Below are 23,192 nucleotides of genomic sequence, written 5' to 3'. Positions count from 1 at the left end.
GATGTTCTCTAAGTGTGTGTGTGTTAGTTTTAATTTCGTCAGACGAGAGGAAATATGTTCGTCAACGACCTTTTTTTTCATGACTAAGACGAGACGATGACGAGACGGCAGTAAAGTCCTGAAACACTGACTAAGACTATCTTAAGATGCATTATTGTTGACAAAAAAGACGAGACTAAAATGTTTTGCATGAAATAAAAACTAAGATAAAATTTCTCTTCATTTTTGTCTACAAAATGAGAAGACAGAATATCTAGCTGTTACGTTTTCAAAATATTCTGAATGAGTTAATACTAGGGGTGGGCGATATATATCATCTGCGATAATATCGTGATTGTTGTTTTAACGATGTGCAAATTTACATTATCGTGTATTTTAATTACTTATGGGGAAATAACACTTGAAATCAGGCATTGAAACCTCATACATTCACTAAATCCAGGAGGTGTATGCGAGAGAAGCCCCTGGCTGCTGCAGAGCAAGTGTCACATGATCGCTAGTGGGTCCACGTTGTCACACGCACGCCTAATGTTTATTTTGTGCAGCTAGACTACTTAGGATTTTGTGCAGCTACTTCAAGTACCATTGATGAGACAGTCACGTTTTTTTCCTACATGGTATTTTATGGAGAAAAAACATTAGCCTTTGAGTATTTTAATAGTCAGTTGTAAGCAAATAACTATTCTCATGTAACCCTTTTGTAAATGGACTGAAGTTCTCTCTAAATATCTACGTTTATCGATTATGCTAACCGTTAGCATCTCTATGGGATTTCTCATATACATTAGCCATAAGCTAACGCATTAGTTTCTATTCCTAATTTGGAATGCTAGCCTACATGATTGCTCTTAAACAAAACATCAAAGGAAATAACTGAGATGCACTCTGTTGGTCTGATTCATTTTACAGTGAATCCTAAGTAAAGGTTTTTGAAAGAAACTTCAGCTTCAGACTTCATGTCATTGCCACACACTCAAGTAGGGGCAGAATTGTAATGTGTCATAGAGTGACAATGCATTGGTTGATTTGGTTAAAAAGTAACAGGTTAGGTTATTGGTTATTATTGTATTGATGCTATTCATAAATAATGAGCTGTAAAGTAACTCAGACTTTTACAAAAAATGTTTTAAAGGATATCGACTAATTATCGTTATCATCAAAATCACAAAAAATATCGAGATATTATTTTTTGTCCATATCGCCCACCCCTAGTTCATACGCAACAGCTTTCCTGTAGGTTAGTCTACGTGCTGTTGCTACAACCCTGTGGCTGCAACACGAAACTAACGTTACATGGAACAAGAACACCATAGATTTCTGTCAGAGTTAAGAACACATAGGCAAGAACACATAGGCTACTACTGGCCAAATCCTCTCCAATTGTTAGAATTGGACTCTGGGCGTTTGGGAACAGCTGAGGGAGGAGGCTACTTGAAACTGTGAGTTTCGGTCGGTGTGAGCGAGCGGACTTTCAGTTGACAGTAATCAACACCCTTTTGAACAATCTAAGCTGTGCGAACGTCAGAGGGCGGGATCAGACGTGACTAGCTCCTTATAATATCGGAGCACCTCTCAGGTAATCAGACAACAACTGCAGTGAGTTGGGAGAGAGAAAGCAAGAACACATAGGCTACTACTGGCCAAATCCTCTCCAATTGTTAGAATTGGACTCTGGGCGTTTGGGAACAGCTGAGGGAGGAGGCTACTTGAAACTGTGAGTTTCGGTCGGTGTGAGCGAGCGGACTTTCAGTTGACAGTAATCAACACCCTTTTGAACAATCTAAGCTGTGCGAACGTCAGAGGGCGGTCTACGCTGATGCATCATTAGCGAGACAGGAGGACAGCTGCATGCAATTCCTAGCAGAATAAAAATAGTGGCGTCTGCTGAAGCGGCGGCATAAGCGGCAGCCCTCGTTTTAGCCAGCCACGGTGAAGACGGACACGGTCAAGACAAGCAAGTTTACCTGTGCAAGTTCACCGAGCACAGGCACCGACAAAGGCAAAAATGTGCCGTTCCACCATATCTGTTATCACCGGCCATCGCAGAAAACGGCATCATGCCAAAAGGGGCAGAAATCGCCTTAACCTCCAGGAACTTAAACGGTCCTCACCTACCGAAACCTCCTTCTCCATGGGCTTGTGGAACTGTCAATCCGCAGTCAACAAAACCGACTTCATAGCTGGCTATGCCAACCACCTTTCATTGGAACTCCTTGCTCTCACTGAGACTTGGATCAAACCAGAGAACACTGCCACCCCGGCTGCACTCTCCACTAACCTTACACTATCCCACACCCCTCGCCTATCTGGACGAGGGGGCGGGACGGGCCTGCTGATCTCCAACAAATGGAAATTCACCCCGCTACTGCCTTCAAACAAATATGTCTCATTCGAATTCCATGCCATCACAGTGATCGCCCCAGCAAAACTCTACGTGCTGGTCATCTACCGCCCTCCAGGCCAACTACGCGACTTTATTGACGAACTTGACACTCTGCTATCCTCCATCCCTGAGCATGACTGTCCGCTTCTTGTTCTCGGTGATATGAACATCCACTTAGATGCCCCAGGCTCAGCGGACTTTTTGGCCCTGGTCCACTCCTTTGACCTCGAACTGGTTCAAAGCCCACCGACTCACAAAGCTGGCAAAGAGCTTGACTTGATCTTCACTCGGAACTGCAGCACAGACACCCTCATGGTGACGCCTCTCCATCTTTCTGACCACTTCTTCATCCAGTTCAACGTCAGCCTGTCAGAACAGCCTCCGGCTCCTCAGCCGATGGTCACGTTCCGCCGCAACATCCGGAACCTGTCTCCAACGCACTTCTCCTCTGTGGTTGCCTCCGGTCTACCTCCACTCAACACCTTCTCCTCTCTGGAGGTTAATGAAGCCACTGACTCGCTCTGCTCCACACTGACCTCGTGTCTAGACGAGCTGTGCCCTCTTACCACAAGGCCAGCTCGATCTAAACATTCTCATCCATGGCTAAATGATACCCTCCGATCGCAGCGCACCAAACTCAGAGCCGCGGAGAGGAAATGGCACAAATCCAAACTAGCTGACGACCTCAAAAACTACCAGACACTCCTGACCTCCTTCTCAGCCAGCATCACTGCTGCTAAGACTGCTTTCTACAATGACAAAATCAACAGCGCTACAGACACTCGAAAACTTTTCTCAACCTTCAAATCGCTACTCAACCCTCAGCTGCCTCCTCCTCCATCCAGCCTTACTGCAGATACCCTCGCCTCATTTTTTACAAACAAAGTGGCGGCAATCAGCAGTCAATTCTCTACATGCCCACTCAACGCATCTGACTCAGATACCGCACTCCTACAACCTCTAGGGACTGCTGGAACATCTTTTTCAGCATTCATGCCTCTCTCCGAGAGTGAAGTGTCCAGACTCCTGACATGCAGCCGTCCTACCACATGCTCGCTGGACCCTATACCTACGAGCCTACATCAGTCCATCAGCCCGACCATCGCTCCAGCTATCACACATGTGATCAATGCCTCGCTAACCTCCGGCACATTTCCAACAGCATTCAAAATGGCCCGGGTAACACCGTTACTTAAGAAAGCTTCTCTCAACCCTGCTCAAGTCGAGAACTACCGCCCTGTCTCACTACTGCCTTTCCTATCCAAAGGCATTGAACGAGCAGTCTCCAAACAGGTCTCTGACTTCCTTTCACAGAACAACCTTCTGGATCCAAATCAGTCTGGGTTCAAAAGCGGCCACTCTACCGAAACGGCTCTGCTGTCTGTAACAGAAGCCTTAAAAGAAGCCAGGGCGACCGCTCGGTCATCAGTACTCATTCTGCTTGACTTATCGGCTGCCTTTGACACGGTTAATCACCGTATCCTTCTCTCTATACTCGCTGACATGGGAATCTCCGGTTCTGCTCTCTCCTGGTTTGAATCCTACTAGTGTTAATTTTGTCACCTATTTTTAATTTAGTCTTAGTCTTAGTCTTGTGACGAAATGTCCTTTTTAGTCTTTGTCATATTTAGTCATTCAAATATCATTTTTGTTAGTCAAGTTTTAGTCAACTAAAAGTCTCGTCATTTTAGTCTAGTTTTAGTCAAAAGAAAACTAAAGCTATCTTAGTCTTAGTCAGTTAGTCAAAACATTTTAGTCTTTTTTTATAACAAATTATTTCTGATTACCATTTAAGTCAAATAGTGTTTCACACATCTCAATTTTCTAACAATATTGTGTGTCCACATGGCTACTCGACTGTTATAATTACTCATTCTGATTTTTTTTGTCAGACAGTACATGCACAGGTAAGTCGAGCTACAGTTTGATTTGGCCAAAGACAGTAAAAGATTTGACTGGACCACTGTCATGATCTTCATAGACCAGTGTTTCACAAAGTGTGGTCCGGGGACCACTGGTGGTCCGCAAGCTATCCCAAGTGGTCCACGAGCAGACGTGGTAAAATATAATATAGATGAGTTGTTTGCAATATTGAACCAACTTGTATGTAAATTCAAACTGTTCTACAACACTGTCTATGTCAGATATGCCAGTTTAAATCATATGAATCCTCTGACACAATTAAATAAAGTGCAAAGACAATAAGCAAGGTGGTTCTCAGTGAGTATTGTGTAGGCTAATATACTGCTAGGTCTATTTTTTTTTTTTAGCTAGGTGGTCCGTGCGTTTCTTTTTTATTGATTAGTTAAGTGGTCCTTCATCTGAAAAAGTTTGAGAAACACTGTCTTGGACCCAAGTATGAATGTTTTACTCCGCCACGCTAGATGGCGATATGCGCCCAAACGCAACACAAACTCTCAATCTTAGCTAACTTGCTAGCAAACTTTCCATATTAGCTTACTTGCTAGCAAACTTTGCATCATCAGTGTAACTAGTTAAATAGTTGACATTACTTGCTGAAACTTTTCGTATGGACATTCTGGGGGATGTTAATTTGTATATGTATGAGAGAAGCTTCAACTTCTGGGTATGTAGCATTGTGGCATAAAGCCTAACTCTGGCAGAAATCTCCGGTGTTTTTGTTCCATGTAGTTTCCTGCTGCAGCCACAGGGTTGCAGCAACAGCACGTAGACTAGCCTACAGGAAAGCTGCTGCGCATGATTTGATGATGCTGCGCAATATTTTGAAAAGGTAACAGCTATTCTGTCTTCTCATTTTGTAGACGAAAATGGAAGAGAAATTTTATCTTAGTTTTTATTTCAAGCAAAACGTTTTAGTCTCGTCTTTTTTCGTCAACAATAATGCATCTTAAGATAGTCTTAGTCAGTGTTTCAGGACATTAGTGCAGTCTCGTCATCGTCTCGTCTTAGTCATGGGAAAAAAAGGTTGTTGACGAACATTTTTCCTCTCGTCTCGTCTGACGAAATTAACACTAAATCCTACCTCACAGGACGCTCGTTTAACGTATCATGGCTTGGTCAGCTATCCGCACCTCACCATCTCACCACAGGGGTCCCCCAGGGCTCAGTGCTGGGCCCCCTCCTCTTTGCTATCTACACCACCTCCTTGGGACAGATTATCCGTTCGCACGGCTTCTCATACCACTGCTATGCAGACGACACACAGCTCTATCTGTCCTTTCCACCTGACGACCCCCTGGTTTCAGCACGGATCTCGGATTGCCTTTCAGACATAGCTACATGGATGAAGGCACACCACCTCCAGCTGAACCTCTCAAAGACTGAACTGCTGGTCATCCCAGCTAAACCTACCATACACCACGACATCAACATCAAATTTGACTCCCTGTCTGTTTCACCGACCAGGACTGCAAGAAATCTAGGAGTTGTTCTTGACAACCAACTAAACTTCTCGGATCATGTTGCCTCAGTCGCCCGGTCATGCCGTTTTGCACTCTACAACATACGGAAAATCAGGACTTACTTGACTCAAGATGCTACCCAACTTCTGGTTCAGGCAATAGTCATCTCACGACTCGACTACTGCAATGCCCTCCTGACAGGTCTCCCAGCCTGCGCAGTGAAACCACTTCAGATGATCCAGAACGCGGCGGCGCGCCTGGTCTGCAACCAACCCAAAAGGGCACATGTTACCCCGCTGCTCATCCAGCTACACTGGCTACCTATGGCGGCCCGCATCAAATTCAAGTCTCTAACGCTTGCCTACAAAGTAGTCTCCGGTTCTGCTCCCACCTACTTGAATGCCCTCATACAGACTTACACTACCTCCAGACCGCTGCGCTCCTCTGACGAACGACGTCTAGCTCTACCACCGGTACGCTCAAGCCAATCCAAACTTTTCTCATCTGTTGTTCCTCGTTGGTGGAACACACTGCCAGTTCCTACAAGGACAGGGACATCCTTTTCCACTTTCAAAAAACTCCTGAAGACCCAGCTCTTTAGAGAACATCTACTCTCATAGCAACACTTACAACAAGTCTTACTGATCCTAGCACTCACCAGCCGTTTTAAACTGACAAGTAACTGTTAAAAACAGCACTCACCGACGCACTTATTCTTACTGTACTCTAATGTTTTTTTTAAACTGTCCTAAAATTGTGAGAATTGTTCTAAAAACTTACTGTTTACCATGTTGTTAGTCGCTTTGGTTAAAAAGCGTCAGCCAAATGTAATGTAATGTAATGTAAAAGATAGCAAGCTAACTATCTAAGCGTTATGCCACAATGCTACATACTCAAGTTGCAGCTTCAGACTCAAATGCAGCGAGCAAGTTAATTTAATAAAGTTCAGGTAGCAGGTCACAAGTCCATTAAACAATCCCAGGGAGAATCCAAAGAGTAATCCAAGGTCAGGCAAACAGGTCAAAAACGAGAGTTCAGAATCAAACAGGCTAGGCTAGGCTATACAGGCTTAGTAGAGTCACAAACAACAATACCTCACATTGGTGTGAGGTGCTTCAAGTGAATATAAAGGGCAGGTTAATTAGTGATTAGTCCCAGGTGTAGCTAAAACGTAAGGCTTGCGCTGACAGACTGTGCCCAAGGCTACTCAAGGCCTGTGCTGCTGAACTGGGGGAGCCACTGAAGCACATCTTCAATTTGAGCCTACGCCTTGGACAAGTTCCAACACTGTGGAAGACATCATGTCTCACCCCTGTCCCTAAGAAGCCACACCCTAGCTAGCTTAATGACTACAGACCTGTCGCTCTTACATCACATGTGATGAAGACAATGGAGCGATTGGTCTTAGGCATGCTCAGACCCCAGGTACGCCATGCACTACACCCGTTATAGTTTGCTTACCAGGAGAAAGTGGGCGACATCACTTATCTTCTACACAGGACACATTCCCACCTGGACAAGGGTAAAAGTGCTGTGAGAATCATGTTCTTTGATTTCTCAAGTGCTTTTAACACCATCCAGCCCCTCAGATTGGGAGACAAGCTCTTGCAGATGGGTGTGGACGCTCACCTGGTAACCTGGATTACAGATTACCTGACCGAGCGACCACAGTTCGTCAGACTGAAGAACTGTCTCTCTGACACTGTGATCTGCAGCACCGGAGCGCCACAGGGAACTGTGCTCTCTCCAGTCCTGTTCACCCTGTACACATCTGACTTCTGCTACAACACCGAGTCATGCCACATGCAGAAGTTTTCTGATGATACTGCAATTGTGGGGTGTATCAGGAACGGGCAGCAGGAGGAGTACAGGAGCCTGGTGGAGGACTTTGTGCAATGACGCAAACTCAATCATCTTCAACTTAACACTTCAAAGACCAAAGAGATGGTGGTGGATTTCCGCAGGTCTAAGCCCACTCTGCTACCAGTCCACATTGATGCGGTCAATGTGGAGGTGGTTAGCACCTACAAGTGTCTGGGTCTCCACCTGGACAATAAACTGGACTGGTCAGCCAACACTGATGCACTCTAAAAGAAAGGGCAGAGCAGGCTGTACTTCCTGAGGAGGCTGCGGTCCTTCAATGTGTGCAGTAAGCTCCTCAGGATGTTCTACCAGTCTGTTGTTGCCAGCGTCCTCTTCTATGCAGTAGTATGCTGGGGAGGAAGCACAAGGAAGAAGGATGTGGGGCGAATTGACAGGCTGGTAAGGAAAGCTGGCTCTGTGGTGGGAGCTGAACTGGAGTGCATCACTTCACTATCTGACAAAAGGACCCTGAACAAACTGATCAACATCTTGGACAATGAGTGTCACCCACTCCACAGCACTATTGTTAATCAGAAGAGCCTGATCAGCTGGAGACTTCGCTCACTGCCTTGCACAACTGACAGACTGAGAAAGTCATTTGTCCCCAGGGCCATTGAACTGTTCAATGCCTCACTTAAGGGAAGAGGAGAGATAGACTTCTCTGCATAGTCTGTCTGCCTCTTCACCCCCTCCATGTTTGGTACTGTCTGTCCACTAGCCACTTGTACCACTGTCTTTATGCCTCTCTGTTTGCGTGCTATATTAGCACATATGCATAACCCCCCCCTCCATGCCACAGCCTAACTGTGGCCACACTTATACATTTTCTTAAATAGTTAAATATATAGATATATAGACTTTACTTTACTTTATTTCTGCATTGTTGCACTGTTGACTTACTCATTTGCACTATCACCATGACCACTATCACCATTGCACTACCACCATGACACTCATTCACACAGAGCACCTTAGAGCACCTTACCATACCTTACTATGCACAGAGAATCACAGGCTCAGTCATTGCAAGCGCCTCTGATTTATTAATCACCACTATGTGGATACTGTTTTTAGAATTGATTTAGATTAAGTGTTAGTATAATTTGTATTTTTGTAATTTGTATTTTAGTATATTTTTATATATAGTTGTGTTTTTATATTATATACTTTAATTACTCTTTCTGCTGTTAAAGAATGTGTTTGTGTTGTATGTATGCTGCTGCTGAGACCTTGAATTTCCCCTGGGGATCAATAAAGTATCTATCTATCTATATATAATTCCAACCCTGTTTATAAATGGACCTGTCTGTTGCTGACAAGGCCTATCTCAAATTTCCCGTTTAACTCTTCTACATAGAATAGGCTATAATTGCGCAAACATTTCAAATCCCGACTTTAAAACGACAAGGCGTGGACAGGCAAAATAGGCTATTATGCATAGGCTACAAACAATTTCCAAATCAGTTTCAGTAGCCTACACGCTAGGAGCTGGCCTAAGATCCGAAGTGGCAGACGGATAGGTTACATTACAACAGCAAGATAAAATATACACATTTGGACCAAAGGTCCATTTATTCGTTTTTTTTTTTTTTTTTTCAAATTATTAGGCTGTTCGCCTACAATCAAACGAGTAGAACACTTAGGATATGCTTTTGTGAAATTTTATAAAATATTAAGAGAACAAAAAAAAAAACGTTATTAACCAGTTTTGTGGATTTCAGAATAACGTTTCTGTTCCGGAACAGTTGAAGACCATTTTGTTTTCGTTTCCGTTTCCGCTCCTCGTAAAATTCGGTTTTCGTTCCTTGAACCGGTTCAGAGCCCTGGACAAAATTAACACTAGTGTGTGTGTGTGTGTTGCAGGTGAGAAAGTGGAGATGTTTTCTGAGTGTGAGTGTGTGTGTGTGTTGCAGGTGAGAAAGTGGAGATGTTCTCCGAGTGTGTGTGTGTGTGTGTTGCAGGTGAGAAAGTGGAGATGTTCTCTGAGTGTGTGTGTGTGTGTTGCAGGTGAGAAAGTGGAGATGTTCTCTGAGTGTGTGTGTATGTGTGTGTTGCAGGTGAGAAAGTGGAGATGTTCTCTGTGCTGGAGATTGACCAGAGTAAGATTGTTGACACCAACGGCGCCGGAGATGCTTTTGTTGGAGGTAGGTAACCTAGGTAACCTCTCTCTCTCACACACACACAGTGCATTGGAACAGGTAGTGTAGGTACAAATAATTAAAATTTTAAAATAAAACTACAAATTATTTGTGTGGTTTTATTTCTCTTTCGATGTATATCCATCTGTATATTGTTCTGCATATATAATGTACCTCAATTAACAACTGTTTCTTGAGTCTGTTTGTGTGTGTGTGTGTGTGTGTCATCTGCTGTTTCTTGAGTGTGTGTGTGTGTGTGTGTGTGTGTGTGTCATCTGCTGTTTCTTGACTGTGTTTGTGTGTGTGTCATCTGCTGTTTCTTGAGTGTGTGTGTGTGTGTGTGTGTATGTGCTGTTTTCTCGCAGATGTGCAAATGTTTTGTTAAAACGAACTATTTTATTTCATTGTTCTAGACTGATTTTCAATGACTCCGATTTAGATAACCAACTTGTTTGTTTAAAGATAGATAGATAGATAGATAGATAGATAGATAGATACTTTATTTATCCCCAAGGGGAAATTCAAGGTCTCAGTAGCATACAGACATCACACACAACATGCACTAACAGCAGAAAAAAGTAATAAAAGTATATAAGATAAAAAACACAACTAAGCAATTAGGACAGTAGAAGATAAATAATATACTAAAATACAAATTATACTAAATAACACTAAATCTAAATCAAGTCTAAAACAGTATCCACATAGTGTGCTTAATGGACTAAAATGGACTGAGGTAACATGGAAAAAGGTCCTGTGGTTAGACCAATAACAATTTGCCATTCTTTTTGGAAATCATGGACTCATCTGGGCCAAAGAAGAGAGGGGCTATCCAAGTATCCAACATGTTTTAGTGCTCAGTTCCAAACCCAACATCTATGAGGGTGTGCAGGAGTAGTAGTGCCTACAACATGGGGCATCTTGCACATTTGGCAAAGCACAATCCATTCTGAATGATGTATACAGGTTTTGAGCAACATATACTGCCACCCAGGCAATGTCTTTTCTAGGGAAGACCTTGAATATTTCAGGAAAACAATTCCAAAATGAATTCTACACATATTTAAATAGTATTTCCAGGTCCAGGTGCTAAAATGGCTTGTCTGCAGTCCAGACATGTCAAATTAGGTGCATAATGGAATGAAAATCATGACTGAGAATACCCCATACTGTTGAGCAACTGTATATACTACATAGGGGAGTAATAGGACAACATTTCATTCTCAAAACTCTAGCAAATGGTCGACCCGCACTTTAAAATCATCTTGCCCGCAGTTAACTAGAATGTTTTTTTGTTGTTGCTGGGCCCGCCCGATCCATGGTTTATACTGCGCATCTCAAGTGTGTGTGTGTGTGTCTGTCGGTCTCTGACGTGTGTGTGTGTGTTGTGCAGGTTTCCTGTCTGAGCTGGTTCAGGAGAAGACTCTGGAGGAGTGTGTATGCGCGGGTCACTACGCCGCCAACGTCATCATTCGACACGCGGGCTGCACCTTCCCCGAGAAGCCCGACTTCCCTTGATCACATGACCACACGGACACACCCACTCCCACCTGCTTGGAGAGAAGAGCCAAGATGGCGTCCTGACAGCTCCACTGTGGAACAGATGCATCTCTCTCCTCCTGCACGGCCTTCTCCAGACTTCCCTCCCTCCTTTTCTAACACCACCCTCTCCTCTTTTTCTAACACCACCCTCTCCTCTTTTTCTAACACCCCCTCTCCTCCTTTTCTAACACCCCCCTCTCCTCTTTTTCTAACACCCCCTCTCCTCTTTTTCTAACACCACCCTCTCCTCTTTTTCTAACACCCCCTCTCCTCTTTTCTTCTGTATTTTTCTTCCTGCTGTTCTCCAGCTCTTCTCAGATTCACTCTCAGGTTCTCTTCCTCTCTCTCCCTCCCTTCCTCTCTCCCTCCCTTCCTCTTCTTCCCTCCCTCCCTTTCTCTCTCCATATCTGCCCCCCCCCCGTGCCTCTGCTCGCTGCCGTCCCATGGAGAAACCTTTTTTTTTTTTGGTTGCACTTTACTTGACAGTAACAACATAAGACAGTCATGAGCGTGTCATAAATGTTTATGACATAATGTTATTAAGTGACATTCGGTTTTTGTCATAACAAGTTAGGATTAGGATTCATGTGTCATGACAGTGTCATGACACTCTTATGTCGATACTGTCAAGTAAAGTGTTACCCTTTTTAAAAAAAAAAAAATCACAATTTTAATGTTTAATTTTAGTCTTTAACTGCTCCGTTTTAATGTTTAACTTTAGTCTTTAACTGCTCCGTTTACAAATCACGTCCTACAGTTGCCCAGGAGACTTTTGTCTTCTTAATGTTTTTTTTGTGTATAATAATGTTTTTCAAAGTGTGTAATTTTGATTAATTGTACCAAAAGACAAACCAGACACGGAAGTCTGGTTTAACGAAGACCAATGTTGTGCCATATGTGTCCGCTCTGCTAACAGACATCCAGGGACACACGCACGAGTCCAATCCGCTAGCGGACATCCAGGGACACACACACAACTCACAAACGTGGTGGTAGAAGGACGGACATTGTAACTTTAGTGTGGCTGTTGTGTTTTCTAACAGACATTCATGTGTGTGTGTGTGTGTGTGTATGTGGGTGCCTGTTGTGTGTGGTGTTGGGGTGTGAGCCAGTAGGGCTGGAGTGGCTAAAGCACACAGACAAACACCAAGGGAGTTTGAGCTACACTACTGGCTCCAGCATAAAGATATGACTGCATGGAGGTGTGTGGGTGTGTGTGTGTGTGTGTGTACGGAAAGGTTGGTGCAGTACACATCCTTCACAAGCTTGCCTTTAAAAACTGACTGAGTAAAAGACCCATCTGATCTCATCCTCCCCTGTCTCTGTATTTATTGTGCACAAACACACACACTATACACACTGACACACACACAATCTTGTCTTTTTCTCACACAGACACACACACACACATTGTCTTTCTCACACACTCCAAGAGTCAGCGGGATCAATAAAGTATCTAGCACACCTAGCCCTCGCTATGGAACCATTACCCCTCCAATACCATTCAGTTAGCACACCTAGCACTTGCTACCACGCCAATGGACCATTCAGTTAGCACACACTAGCACTTGCTACCACGCCAATGGACCATTCAGTTAGCACACACAGTTCCTTGACAGTTTGTGCACGCAGAGGGGCATGTGTGTGATAGGGTTAGGGAAGCTGTAAGGGATAATAGACTCTGAAGTTTGCCTCCAAAAAGGACCCAAAGTCATCTTTGCCCATACAAGGAAATCCTGGAGATAACCGAAGCTAACTACTTATTGGAAGTTGCACTGCAAGTTATCTCCCATGTAGCAAATATCAAAGTTGCCCGTCTTAAAGCTGCAGTTGGCAAGTCTGACCATTGAGGGGACTTAGCCAAAATGTTGAATGTTTACAACTCTCATGCCCCTCCCCCATTACCACCGAGTACCCTCTCATCGAGTTTGTGCTTGTCGGTGCACACCAGACTGCCCCAGACTGTGACTGTCAGTCAGATCTCACACTGCCCTGCTCTGATTGGAAAAGAAAAACCGAATAACAGCCAAATAACAGGCTCTAGGTGGAGGTAGAAGTGCTGTTTTTTTTCTAAAACAGGCTGATTTATGTTGTTCTGTTGGAGCATAGTGTTGGTTTCAGTGAATAGTGAGGAACGTAATTTCACGTAATTTCGATCTCTTTGTATGTCTGGAACATGTGAAGAAATTGACAATAAAGCTGACTTTGACTTTGACTTTGACTTTGAATATGATCAAAAAAATCTTCCCAACTGCCGCTTTACCGTACCAAAGATCACAAAACCCACTTTAAGTCAGATGATAAAAGTTTGTAGGGCAAAACATCTGCATTTCAGACTTCTTTGTCACTGCGAGAGTAGGTACATTCAAACAGGTACATTCAAAATCCCCATGCTATTTTCCCATAGAATAGCAAATGGCAAGTAGCCTACTCAGATCTCCTTATATGGGCAAAGATGACAGTTTTTTTGTAGGCACACTTCAGAGGTATATGTGTATAGGATTTAATCTGATTGAATAGGATCAGATGGGTATCTGCATCAGTATACAATTGGATACTGTAAAGTTACTTTGTAAAGCAGAGATATCATTAGTGCCTTGTAAAGTTACTTTGTAAAGCAGAGAGATGCCTTGTCTCACTCGCTATGGATAATAAGTAGCAGTGCTTCGCCCAATAATATAGTCCCAAGTAGCAGTGCTTCGCCCCAATATAGTCCCAAGTAGCAGTGCTTCGCCCCAATATAGTCCTTAATCAATAACTGCCTAGGAGATTGCTTTGTCTCAGGCCCGGGGTGGGTAATCGGGAGAATTCCCGGTGGGCCGCTTCACTTTTGGGCCGGTCGAGGAAAAAAATAATGACATTTGTCACGATAGTCTAACTTCTCTTAAAGTAGGCTACACGTTCCGCATTATGTGCATGGCACCGGTGCCTCTGCATGGGTTGTAGCCTACCGTGTGAGTGAGTTCTCCCCTCCCAAAAAGAGTTGGTTGGGTCCATATAGCCCGTCTTTTCCAAAAGGTTTTCTCAGATACGGATAGCCGGGCCGGCCCTACAGTAGCCATAAGCGTCAGGAAGGACGTCAGGCCAGGTAGATGCTGCTAAGTGTGCCAAGCTTCTAGATTAGGCCTACAGACAAAAGTGGCAACTGGTAAAGAGAGATAGCCTATACGCAATGATTATTAGCAGTTATTGGGCTAATATTGGACGTTTGTAGCGTTATCAAGCTATTTGCAAGCAACATATTAAATTACTTAAAATATCAGCCTTTTGTATCCGATTCATAGACTTTGCAGTATGCAAATATTAATAACAAAACTGAAGTTTGATCTGTGTAGGCCTATGCGGTAAAAATTGTAGCCTCTGAGCAGCAGATCAACCAGTCAATATGCTGAACCTGGCTTGATCCAAGCATTCTAACAGTGCCTTTCAGTATTGGAGCAGTAGCAATACCTCAAAAGCTCTATTCAACTATTGCCTTGCGGGGTGAATGCGGTTCGTTGGATTTTACCCGTGGCCTGCCTTCGAATTTAGCTTCTATGACCAAAATCAAATCAATAAAATAAAACAACAGCAGTGATTGGCTGCAAAAATAAATAATGTCACGCATCTTGCACCTCTCAAACTGGGCTATCAGGTAACCTAGAGAAAAAATTTAAATTATGAATGACTAAGGCATTAAAATGCTGCTTGTTTGTCAGGATACTTTTTCACTGATTTATTTTAATATATTCCATCCCCTAATTCTGTTTTACTGGTTTATTTGACAAATAATCTATATGGATTTGCTCTATAAAGACCTTATGTCTGTTTGGGATTGTTTTGAGAGCCTATTGATGTATCTCAGAATAAAGGAATGTCCACAACATTAGTGAGGTTTTTTTTGTGTGTGTAAATGTATTTTACTTAACTCATTGAATGTAGCTGGATACTCATGAACGCATGTCTCTAATAGCCACAATAGGAGTAATTTTAGCAACACCGTATTTTGTGTGGCCCATAACGACCCAGTGGATCATGAAAACGTGCTAAAAAATTCACATTCCTTGCTTGCTTGTTGGTACATTTTAATCCCATTCAGATCGCCACTTATCTGTGATGTAAGAGTTCAGTATAGGTTTAAGGTCTGGGGCAGGGATTTGACATTCTGTGACTTCTTCATTGAGGGCTTGCTTGGCAGCACTGTCCGCTTTCTCATTTCCCCTCAGACCAACGTGGCCTGGGACCCAGCAAAAAACTACACTCAAATTCTGGTTCTTTAGACGTTCTAGTTGATCAAGCTCAGATTTGGTTGTACTTTTTGCAATTTAATTGAATGCAATTTACTTTTACGATTAAATAAAATTAATTTATCCCTCTCACCCATAGTTTTCTATTTATTTACAAATGTACATAGGCCTACTGTAATTACATTTATACATAGTTATTCTACTGATCTTTATACAATTCATCCTGCACATAGACTTATTCTTACTACTCTTATAATGTTGTTTCTGCACTACAATGACACTGTTTCCACACTGGACAAAAAAGAGAAAAAGTCCGCTCGCTTCAACCAGGGTTTTCTGCTCCCACTCGTTTTTATTTTTCTGTGACGTTTCGGGTAATCACCCTTCTTCAGACGTCTACTGTTTCCACACTGCACATAGCTGTATGTTATGTACATATCTGTTATATATTTGTCATATTGAATATCCATATTTATTCTGTTTTATTATATTCTGGTAATACACTGCATATATCTATATTACTATTTCTACTATTATAATGTTACTGCTACATCTACATACATTATTCTACTTATTGTATGAGATAACTGCTAATACACTGCACATTTATATTTAATTCATATTACTCTAAACCACCTTCTGTAAATCAACTGTATACTACTGTCTACATTGCACTATATTTCTTGACCTGTCTCTGTATATTTCATAACCTTTCTATACTTTGCATCACATTGCATGCATACTGTAGCTACATGAATCACAGCTAAGATCCTTGGTTGCTATGAAGGCCAGTCGTTCTAAATGGATGGTTGCTATGGCCAAAGGCCAGTTATCTCTGCCGTTGTCAAGTGGGCATATCCTAACTTTATCTTATTTTAAACATCTCTATTTTACTTAGCCTACTTCCATACAGTGAGACCCAAAAGTGGCCACTTCATTCGCGCTTACCGTGATTCACGCAGCAACATTATTAAATTAATCTGTCATCATATGCCTAAGCCAACGTTTGCAAAGAGGAGAATCTTTTAATTTGATTCACAATAAAACGTTACATTTAATGTACATGTAAACAATGAGTAGGCTAGTTTTAGTTGTTGGTGGTGTTACTGCATCCCTTAGTTATGCCTACAATGCAAAATTGTTCCCTCGTGATTGTTAGACGCATTTCAAAACATCGCGACATGAAATGCCACCACAAAACATTGTTTGTGAATCGGTCTTATTAGGAGTCCTCGCTTATGCGGTCACAGACTCATGCGCTACTTTTAGGGCTAAAATGCTTCCTGAATTACTCTTAGTAAAAAAAATAGGAGTCCTAAAGTTACGAGTGACGAAGTTACGAGTACAAGCATCTCATATCAAATGACCATGGCATTACGCTAAGCAACATAAATCCCATAACGTTACAGCAACATCTCCTCCCTATGACATAGCTAGCTAGCTTCTAGCCACACAAGAAATGAATGATGTTAAAATCTCCGCTTAGCATTCTAATAACAGAAGGGGCACATTTATGTGGACCACTACAACATGACTCATTATGTCTGTAACGTTAACTGTATAAAACACTTACTTTCATAAAGGAAGCACACCATCCAGCACATACACATGGAAACCGATATTTTAGGTACTTGGCCACGAACTCAAAACGTGTGTCTCTGAAGCTCTGTTCTAGAATCTTTGCTCTGAAGTCTGTCCCCGTTGCTAAGCAACATCAAATAAACGAAATGACAGTCTTCCAGTATTAAATGTGTACGTGTGATTACGAATGGATGTGTGTGGTTTGCAATTAGAATAAACAAGAAATAACATTTCCAATAATTTCCCATGATAAATTACATAATATTTGCACCTTCCTTCCTTGTGAAGCTCACACTAATTCCACCGCATTTAGTGAAATGTAATACAACGTTGCCACCTAGCGTTCAGTAGGCTATTTAAGATTAACGTGGCATTTCCTGCTTATTCTTTTGTCAACACCATGCTTTTAGGAAAACAATCTTTTTATCATAGTTCCCTCTTCAATGAGCGATTACCAGCTCGTTTTTGTAACAGAGATAGCTGTTTATTGTCCCTAGGTTTACAGAAACACCTATTCATATTAATACGTAGCCTATGGAGTGCTGCCAACCACTGTTCATTACGGCCCAGAATGCCTTGCATGTCTTTACAACAAAACAACCCAGTAAAACCTAATTTCCCGTAAACATATGAATTTGCATACTTGTAACATTTTTAATAATACTCTCCCATCATGATATTTAACAATAATGAAAATTTTAATTTGAATACCATCAATGTGAAAACAACTCTATTATGTAAGCTATATAGCTACTGTTCTCCTTGCTAATTCTGTTTGTAAGTCCATACTATCCCATGGCAGAGCAAAGATTTCATGAGTGGGCAAGGTTGCCCAGAGACATTGTGGCTGCCCAGAGGTATTGAGCATACTTGGAAGGCATTGTGATAGAAGGTGAATGGTGCAAAGGTGAATGGTGAGAGTTACCAAATACCAATGGTTTGCAAAATGATGGAAACTTTTGGAATATTTCTTTTTTTTTTTTTTAGCTTATGCACCCTCACATTGGAGTCCCCAGTTCATATACAAAATTTGGTATCGATATGTGACAGTGTTCCTGAGATATGGACGACTTCCTGTTTCGGAGCTTCGCCGCCGATTTCGTTTGGCTGTGACGGGCAAACGCTTTCGAAAATCAAAAATCCTTCCGGTAACTTTTGTGAGGCTTGGTCCAAGGATAATGTACGTCAAGTTTCGTGACGTTCGGATCAAATTTGTGACCTGTGAAAATTTAGTTTTGCTTTCTGTTCAATCCAATATGGCGGACGAACGGCACGCCCACCTGACGTCATCTTCGCGACCAACTTACAACGGTACTGACCGGACGTTTTAAAGTTGGAACGCTGTCTCTGTCTCAAAGGGCCTAGGCGCTAGGGAGACGGGAAAAATAATAATAAATATAACCGCAAGCGGTGATTTACGGGGTCCGAGCAAAACGAACATGAGGTAGTATAGCTTTTTAGTTTTACATATGCTTTGATTGTTTGGGCCCAACTGTTCAAAAGAAACGTGATTGGATTTCGGTTATCGGATTTCGGCTATCGGATTGGATCAAATCTTGAAAATGGCTTGTTCAAAGGGAAACAAGAATCCTGAAATTGGATTAGATCACATAATCTATTCTTGGTTTTGATCTGGATAAAACCTTCACTTTGTGTTGTTCAAAACTTTTGAGTTGGATTGGAATAAATTTGATGCATAAAATTAGGATTACCCTGTGCTGTAACGTTATAGTGTGCTAACCTCCACAACCTAATAGTATTCTAACAATACCCTATTCTAGTGTGCTAACCTCCACAACCCAACAGTATTCTAACAGTAGTATTCTAGTGCGCTAATCTCCACAACTCAATAGTATTCTAACAATACTCTATTCTACAGGACTATGCATTTGTAATGGATAAGATGACGCGTCTGTTAATAGAAGGCAGTGTTTCCCACAGAATGGAATTGTATTTGTGGTGGTAGGTGAAGGGGGGGTGGGGGTGGGATCTGTGTTGGAGTCAATAAGATTAACAGCCTATAATTATGCAGTTATACTTGCCTTGCACGACAAGTCCTGACAAGTAGCTGTAACGTTATAGTGTGCTAACCTCCACAACCCAACAGTATTCTTAACAGTATTCTATTCTAGTATGCTAACCTCCACAACCCAACTGAAGGAACTGTAGGGGGCGATGTGGGTCGAGGTAGAGTGAGTGTGTGGCGAGCAGGCAGAGCCTCGGTCAGAAGGCTCAATGGTATGAAGTGATGACACGGAGATTGGAGGTTTCAGTCCAACACAAGTGAACTTTATTTGAGTTTCAATTAATCTGTTCTTTTGTTCTTTACTTGTATGTGTGCTGCATCAAAGAGGAAACAAACAGAAAATGGAGTAATCAGTGAAATGGGGTAAATCAGTACAGATCCCAACTCACAAACAAACCAATTGACATTTGAACAATAAACTGAAATCGTATGGCTATATAAGGTACAACTAAACAATACTTGACATCCCAAGTCAACCAACATCACCTAATCATCTCTCACATGGGACTCCAACACACCAAACCAACAAACAAAGACCTTAACTTTACACATGATGGCAGAGCTAATCTACAAACTGATAAACATCACAAAAGTCATAGTGAGGGTCATTAAAGTGATGACTTACGTTAACTCAAAGACGCACACAAAGCAGGACACACTGGAGTGCTGGGTTGAGATGAACAAAACAGTGAACTGAGGGCGAGCAAACAATTTATCCTGGTCTGAGCCCCTGCTCCGGAGCTACAGGGTTTCCCAGCAGGTAAACTGGGTGTGGTTAGGTGGCAGAGCCAAACAATCCTGCAATTTCTCCACAGCACTTTCACCACAAGCCCTCCTTACACTGACAGACTTTGGAAAGATTTGGAAAAGATTTTTGAAAGACTACAGTCTCAGACCCTCTCACATCTAAAGACAAGTAGTAGAGTTTTAAGTCACAGACTATGATTTTGCAATGACTAGGGATCTTGCAGGGTCACTATTTACAAGACTGCAATACGATTCCTTTACATTATTACCCATCGTGCACTAGATAAACAGGAACTGAAAATGATAGCCTACTAAACTCAAAGTCGTATTTTCGTGTTTCTGCAGCATTGTTTCATGCGTGACATCCTTAACCGATACAGAGTTGTTCTGTCAAGTGGAAGAGCCAACTAAATATCTATAAGAAATTACAAATATTATAAGAATAACAAATAATTATAGGCTACAGCTGTGTCTGAGTCAATAAGATAAACAGCCAATAATTATACAGTTACACTTGCACTACAAGTCCATATTGACAAGTAGCTGTAATGTTATTGTGTGTTAACCTCCACAACCCAACAGCATTCTATTGTAATATGCTAACATCCACAACCCAACAGTATTCTAACACGAATGCTTCAAGTGGGATTTGAACTCTCAACCTAAGGATCACCAGTACAAGGCATTATCCCACTGAGCCACTGTCAATCCTACATGTTGGCCAGTCACATTCACATGTGAAAATGTGTGTTGGTAATCACACAAGAAAAACTCCAAGCATACATTTGACAATAAAAAATGAAAGGCTTTCCTGAAAAGTACACCTGAAATCTTTTTGAAATTCTGGGGCAATTAGACATGTGTAGAGAAGAACACTAATGGATGAAATATAAATATGATAGACTTAATGATGAAGGAAAAATAGTAAACAAAGAAGTTCCCCTAAATGTCAGAGTGTCTCGGCATTCTGATTCTTGGCAACTAATGACTGTGTATGTTGATTGCCTGATGTCATTCAGGTGCTGTTCAATGGTGTGAATCTTCAATAACCAATAGTATTCGAGCTAGAGCCTAAAGCACTACCAGGGATTCGAACTCTCAACCTAACAAACATCAGCACTAGGCATTATCCCACTGAGCCACTGACAATCCTACATATTTGGCAGTCACATTCACATGGTGAAAATGTGTGTTGGCAAACACACAACATCAAGAAAATTCCTAGCATACATTTGACAATAGAATTAAGGGCTTTATAAAAAAGAGTACAGATCTGAAAATGTGCACTGTTAATGGTATCCACATAATGATGGTTGTATGGTTGTTCTCCAAGGAAAACAAATTACTCATATAGGAATATAGGTGATATAGGAGAAATGGGCTGAGTGGTCGAACTTTATTGGTCTATATCTCTGAAATGTTAAAACATATCCAAATTCTTTTGATAACTTTTGTGAGGCTTTGTCTGTGAGAATTTTGGTGAAGATTTGATAATTTTTGAAGCATGTGAAACTTTTTATGATGTTTGGCTTTTCTCTGAAATTGTGGCAAAAGTAAACATTTTTAGAGCATAAGACCAGGGTGAAAAAGAAGCATCTGAATGTAGAGATTAATATGATGAAAGAATTTTGAGTCTAGGTCAATCTGGTAAGGAGAAATTAGCATAATTAACTTTTTTTTTCAACAGCGCCACCTTTGGGTGCAGTACCCCAAATTTTGGGTTATGGGCAGAGGGGGGTACTGGTAACCATACCTGAACATTTGAAGAGTTTTGGAGTTACGGCTTAGGCTGCAGTATGACTTTTACAGAATTTTGGCAAAAAATGAACGGTACAGAAACAATAAAACTTAAGAAGAACAAAACTTAAGAAGAACAATAAGCAAGCACACTTAATAATAATAATAATAATAATAAATATAACCGCAAGCGGTGATTTACGGGGTCCGAGCAAAACGAACATGAGGTAGCATAGCTTTTTAGTTTTACATATGCTTTGATTGTTTGGGCCCAATTGTTCAAAAGAAACGCGATTGGATTTCGGTTATCGGATTTCAGTTACCGGATTTCGGCTATCGGATTGGATCAAATCTTGAAAATGGCTTGTTCAAAGGGAAACAAGGATCCTGAAATTGGATTAGATCACATAATCTATTCTTGATTTTGATCTGGATAAAACCTTCACTTTGTGTTGTTCAAAACTTTTGAGTTGGATTGGAATAAATTTGATGCATAAAATTAGGATTACCCTGTGCTGTAACGTTATAGTGTGCTAACCTCCACAACCTAATAGTATTCTAACAATACCCTATTCTAGTGTGCTAACCTCCACAACCCAACAGTATTCTAACAGTAGTATTCTAGTGCGCTAATCTCCACAACTCAATAGTATTCTAACAATACTCTATTCTACAGGACTATGCTATCTGTTAATGGAAGGCAGTGTTTCCCACAGAATGGAATTGTATTTGTGGTGGTAGGTGAAGGGGGGTGGGGGTGGGTTCTGTGTTGGAGTCAATAAGATGAACAGCCTATAATTATGCAGTTATACTTGCCTTGCACGACAAGTCCTGACAAGTAGCTGTAACGTTATAGTGTGCTAACCTCCACAACCCAACAGTATTCTTAACAGTATTCTATTCTAGTATGCTAACCTCCACAACCCAGCTGAAGGAACTGTAGGGGGCGATGTGGGTCGAGGTAGAGTGAGTGTGTGGCGAGCAGGCAGAGCCTCGGTCAGAAGGCTCAATGGTATGAAGTGATGACACGGAGATGGCAGGTTTCGGTGCAACACAAGTGAACTTTATTTGAGTTTCAATTCATCTGTTCTTTTGTTCTTTACTTGTATGTGTGCTGCATCAAAGAGGAAACAAACAGAAAATGGAGTAATCAGTGAAATGGGGTAAATCAGTACAGATCCCAACTCACAAACAAACCAATTGACATTTGAACAATAAACTAAAATCATATGGCTATATAAGGTACAACTAAACAATACTTGACATCCCAAGTCAACCAACATCACCTAACCAACAAACAAAGACCTTAACTTTACACATGATGGCAGAGCTACTCTACAAACTGATAAACATCACAAAAGTCATAGTGAGGGTCATTAAAGTGATGACTTGCGTTAACTCAAAGACGCACACAAAGCAGGACACACTGGAGTGCTGGGTTGAGATGAACAAAAGAGTGAACTGAGGGCGAGCAAACAATTTATCCTGGTCTGAGCCCCTGCTCCGGAGCTACAGGGTTTCCCAGCAGGTAAACTGGGTGTGGTTAGGTTAGATCCTGCAATTTCT

General features: G+C 41.8%; 1 protein-coding gene across 2 annotated transcripts in view; it reads left to right on the top strand.

Annotated features, from left to right (window-relative positions):
• Positions 1-11,499, top strand: part of adka (adenosine kinase a) — a 111,906-nt gene extending 100,407 nt beyond the window's left edge. For both annotated transcript variants that reach the window (XM_042065607.1, XM_042065608.1), the window contains exons 10-11: positions 9,687-9,773; positions 11,161-11,499. In XM_042065607.1, the coding sequence (XP_041921541.1) occupies positions 9,687-9,773; positions 11,161-11,285 (212 nt within the window). In that variant the 3' untranslated portion in view covers positions 11,286-11,499. The remainder of the gene's footprint in view (positions 1-9,686; positions 9,774-11,160) is intronic.
• Positions 11,500-23,192: the final 11,693 nt, after the last annotated feature.

Source organism: Alosa sapidissima, chromosome 16 (assembly GCF_018492685.1).
Source record: "Alosa sapidissima isolate fAloSap1 chromosome 16, fAloSap1.pri, whole genome shotgun sequence".
In the NCBI taxonomy this organism is placed as follows: domain Eukaryota; kingdom Metazoa; phylum Chordata; class Actinopteri; order Clupeiformes; family Clupeidae; genus Alosa; species Alosa sapidissima.
Note: the sequence above shows the minus strand (reverse complement) of the source record. Positions and strands in the feature narration are given on the sequence as shown.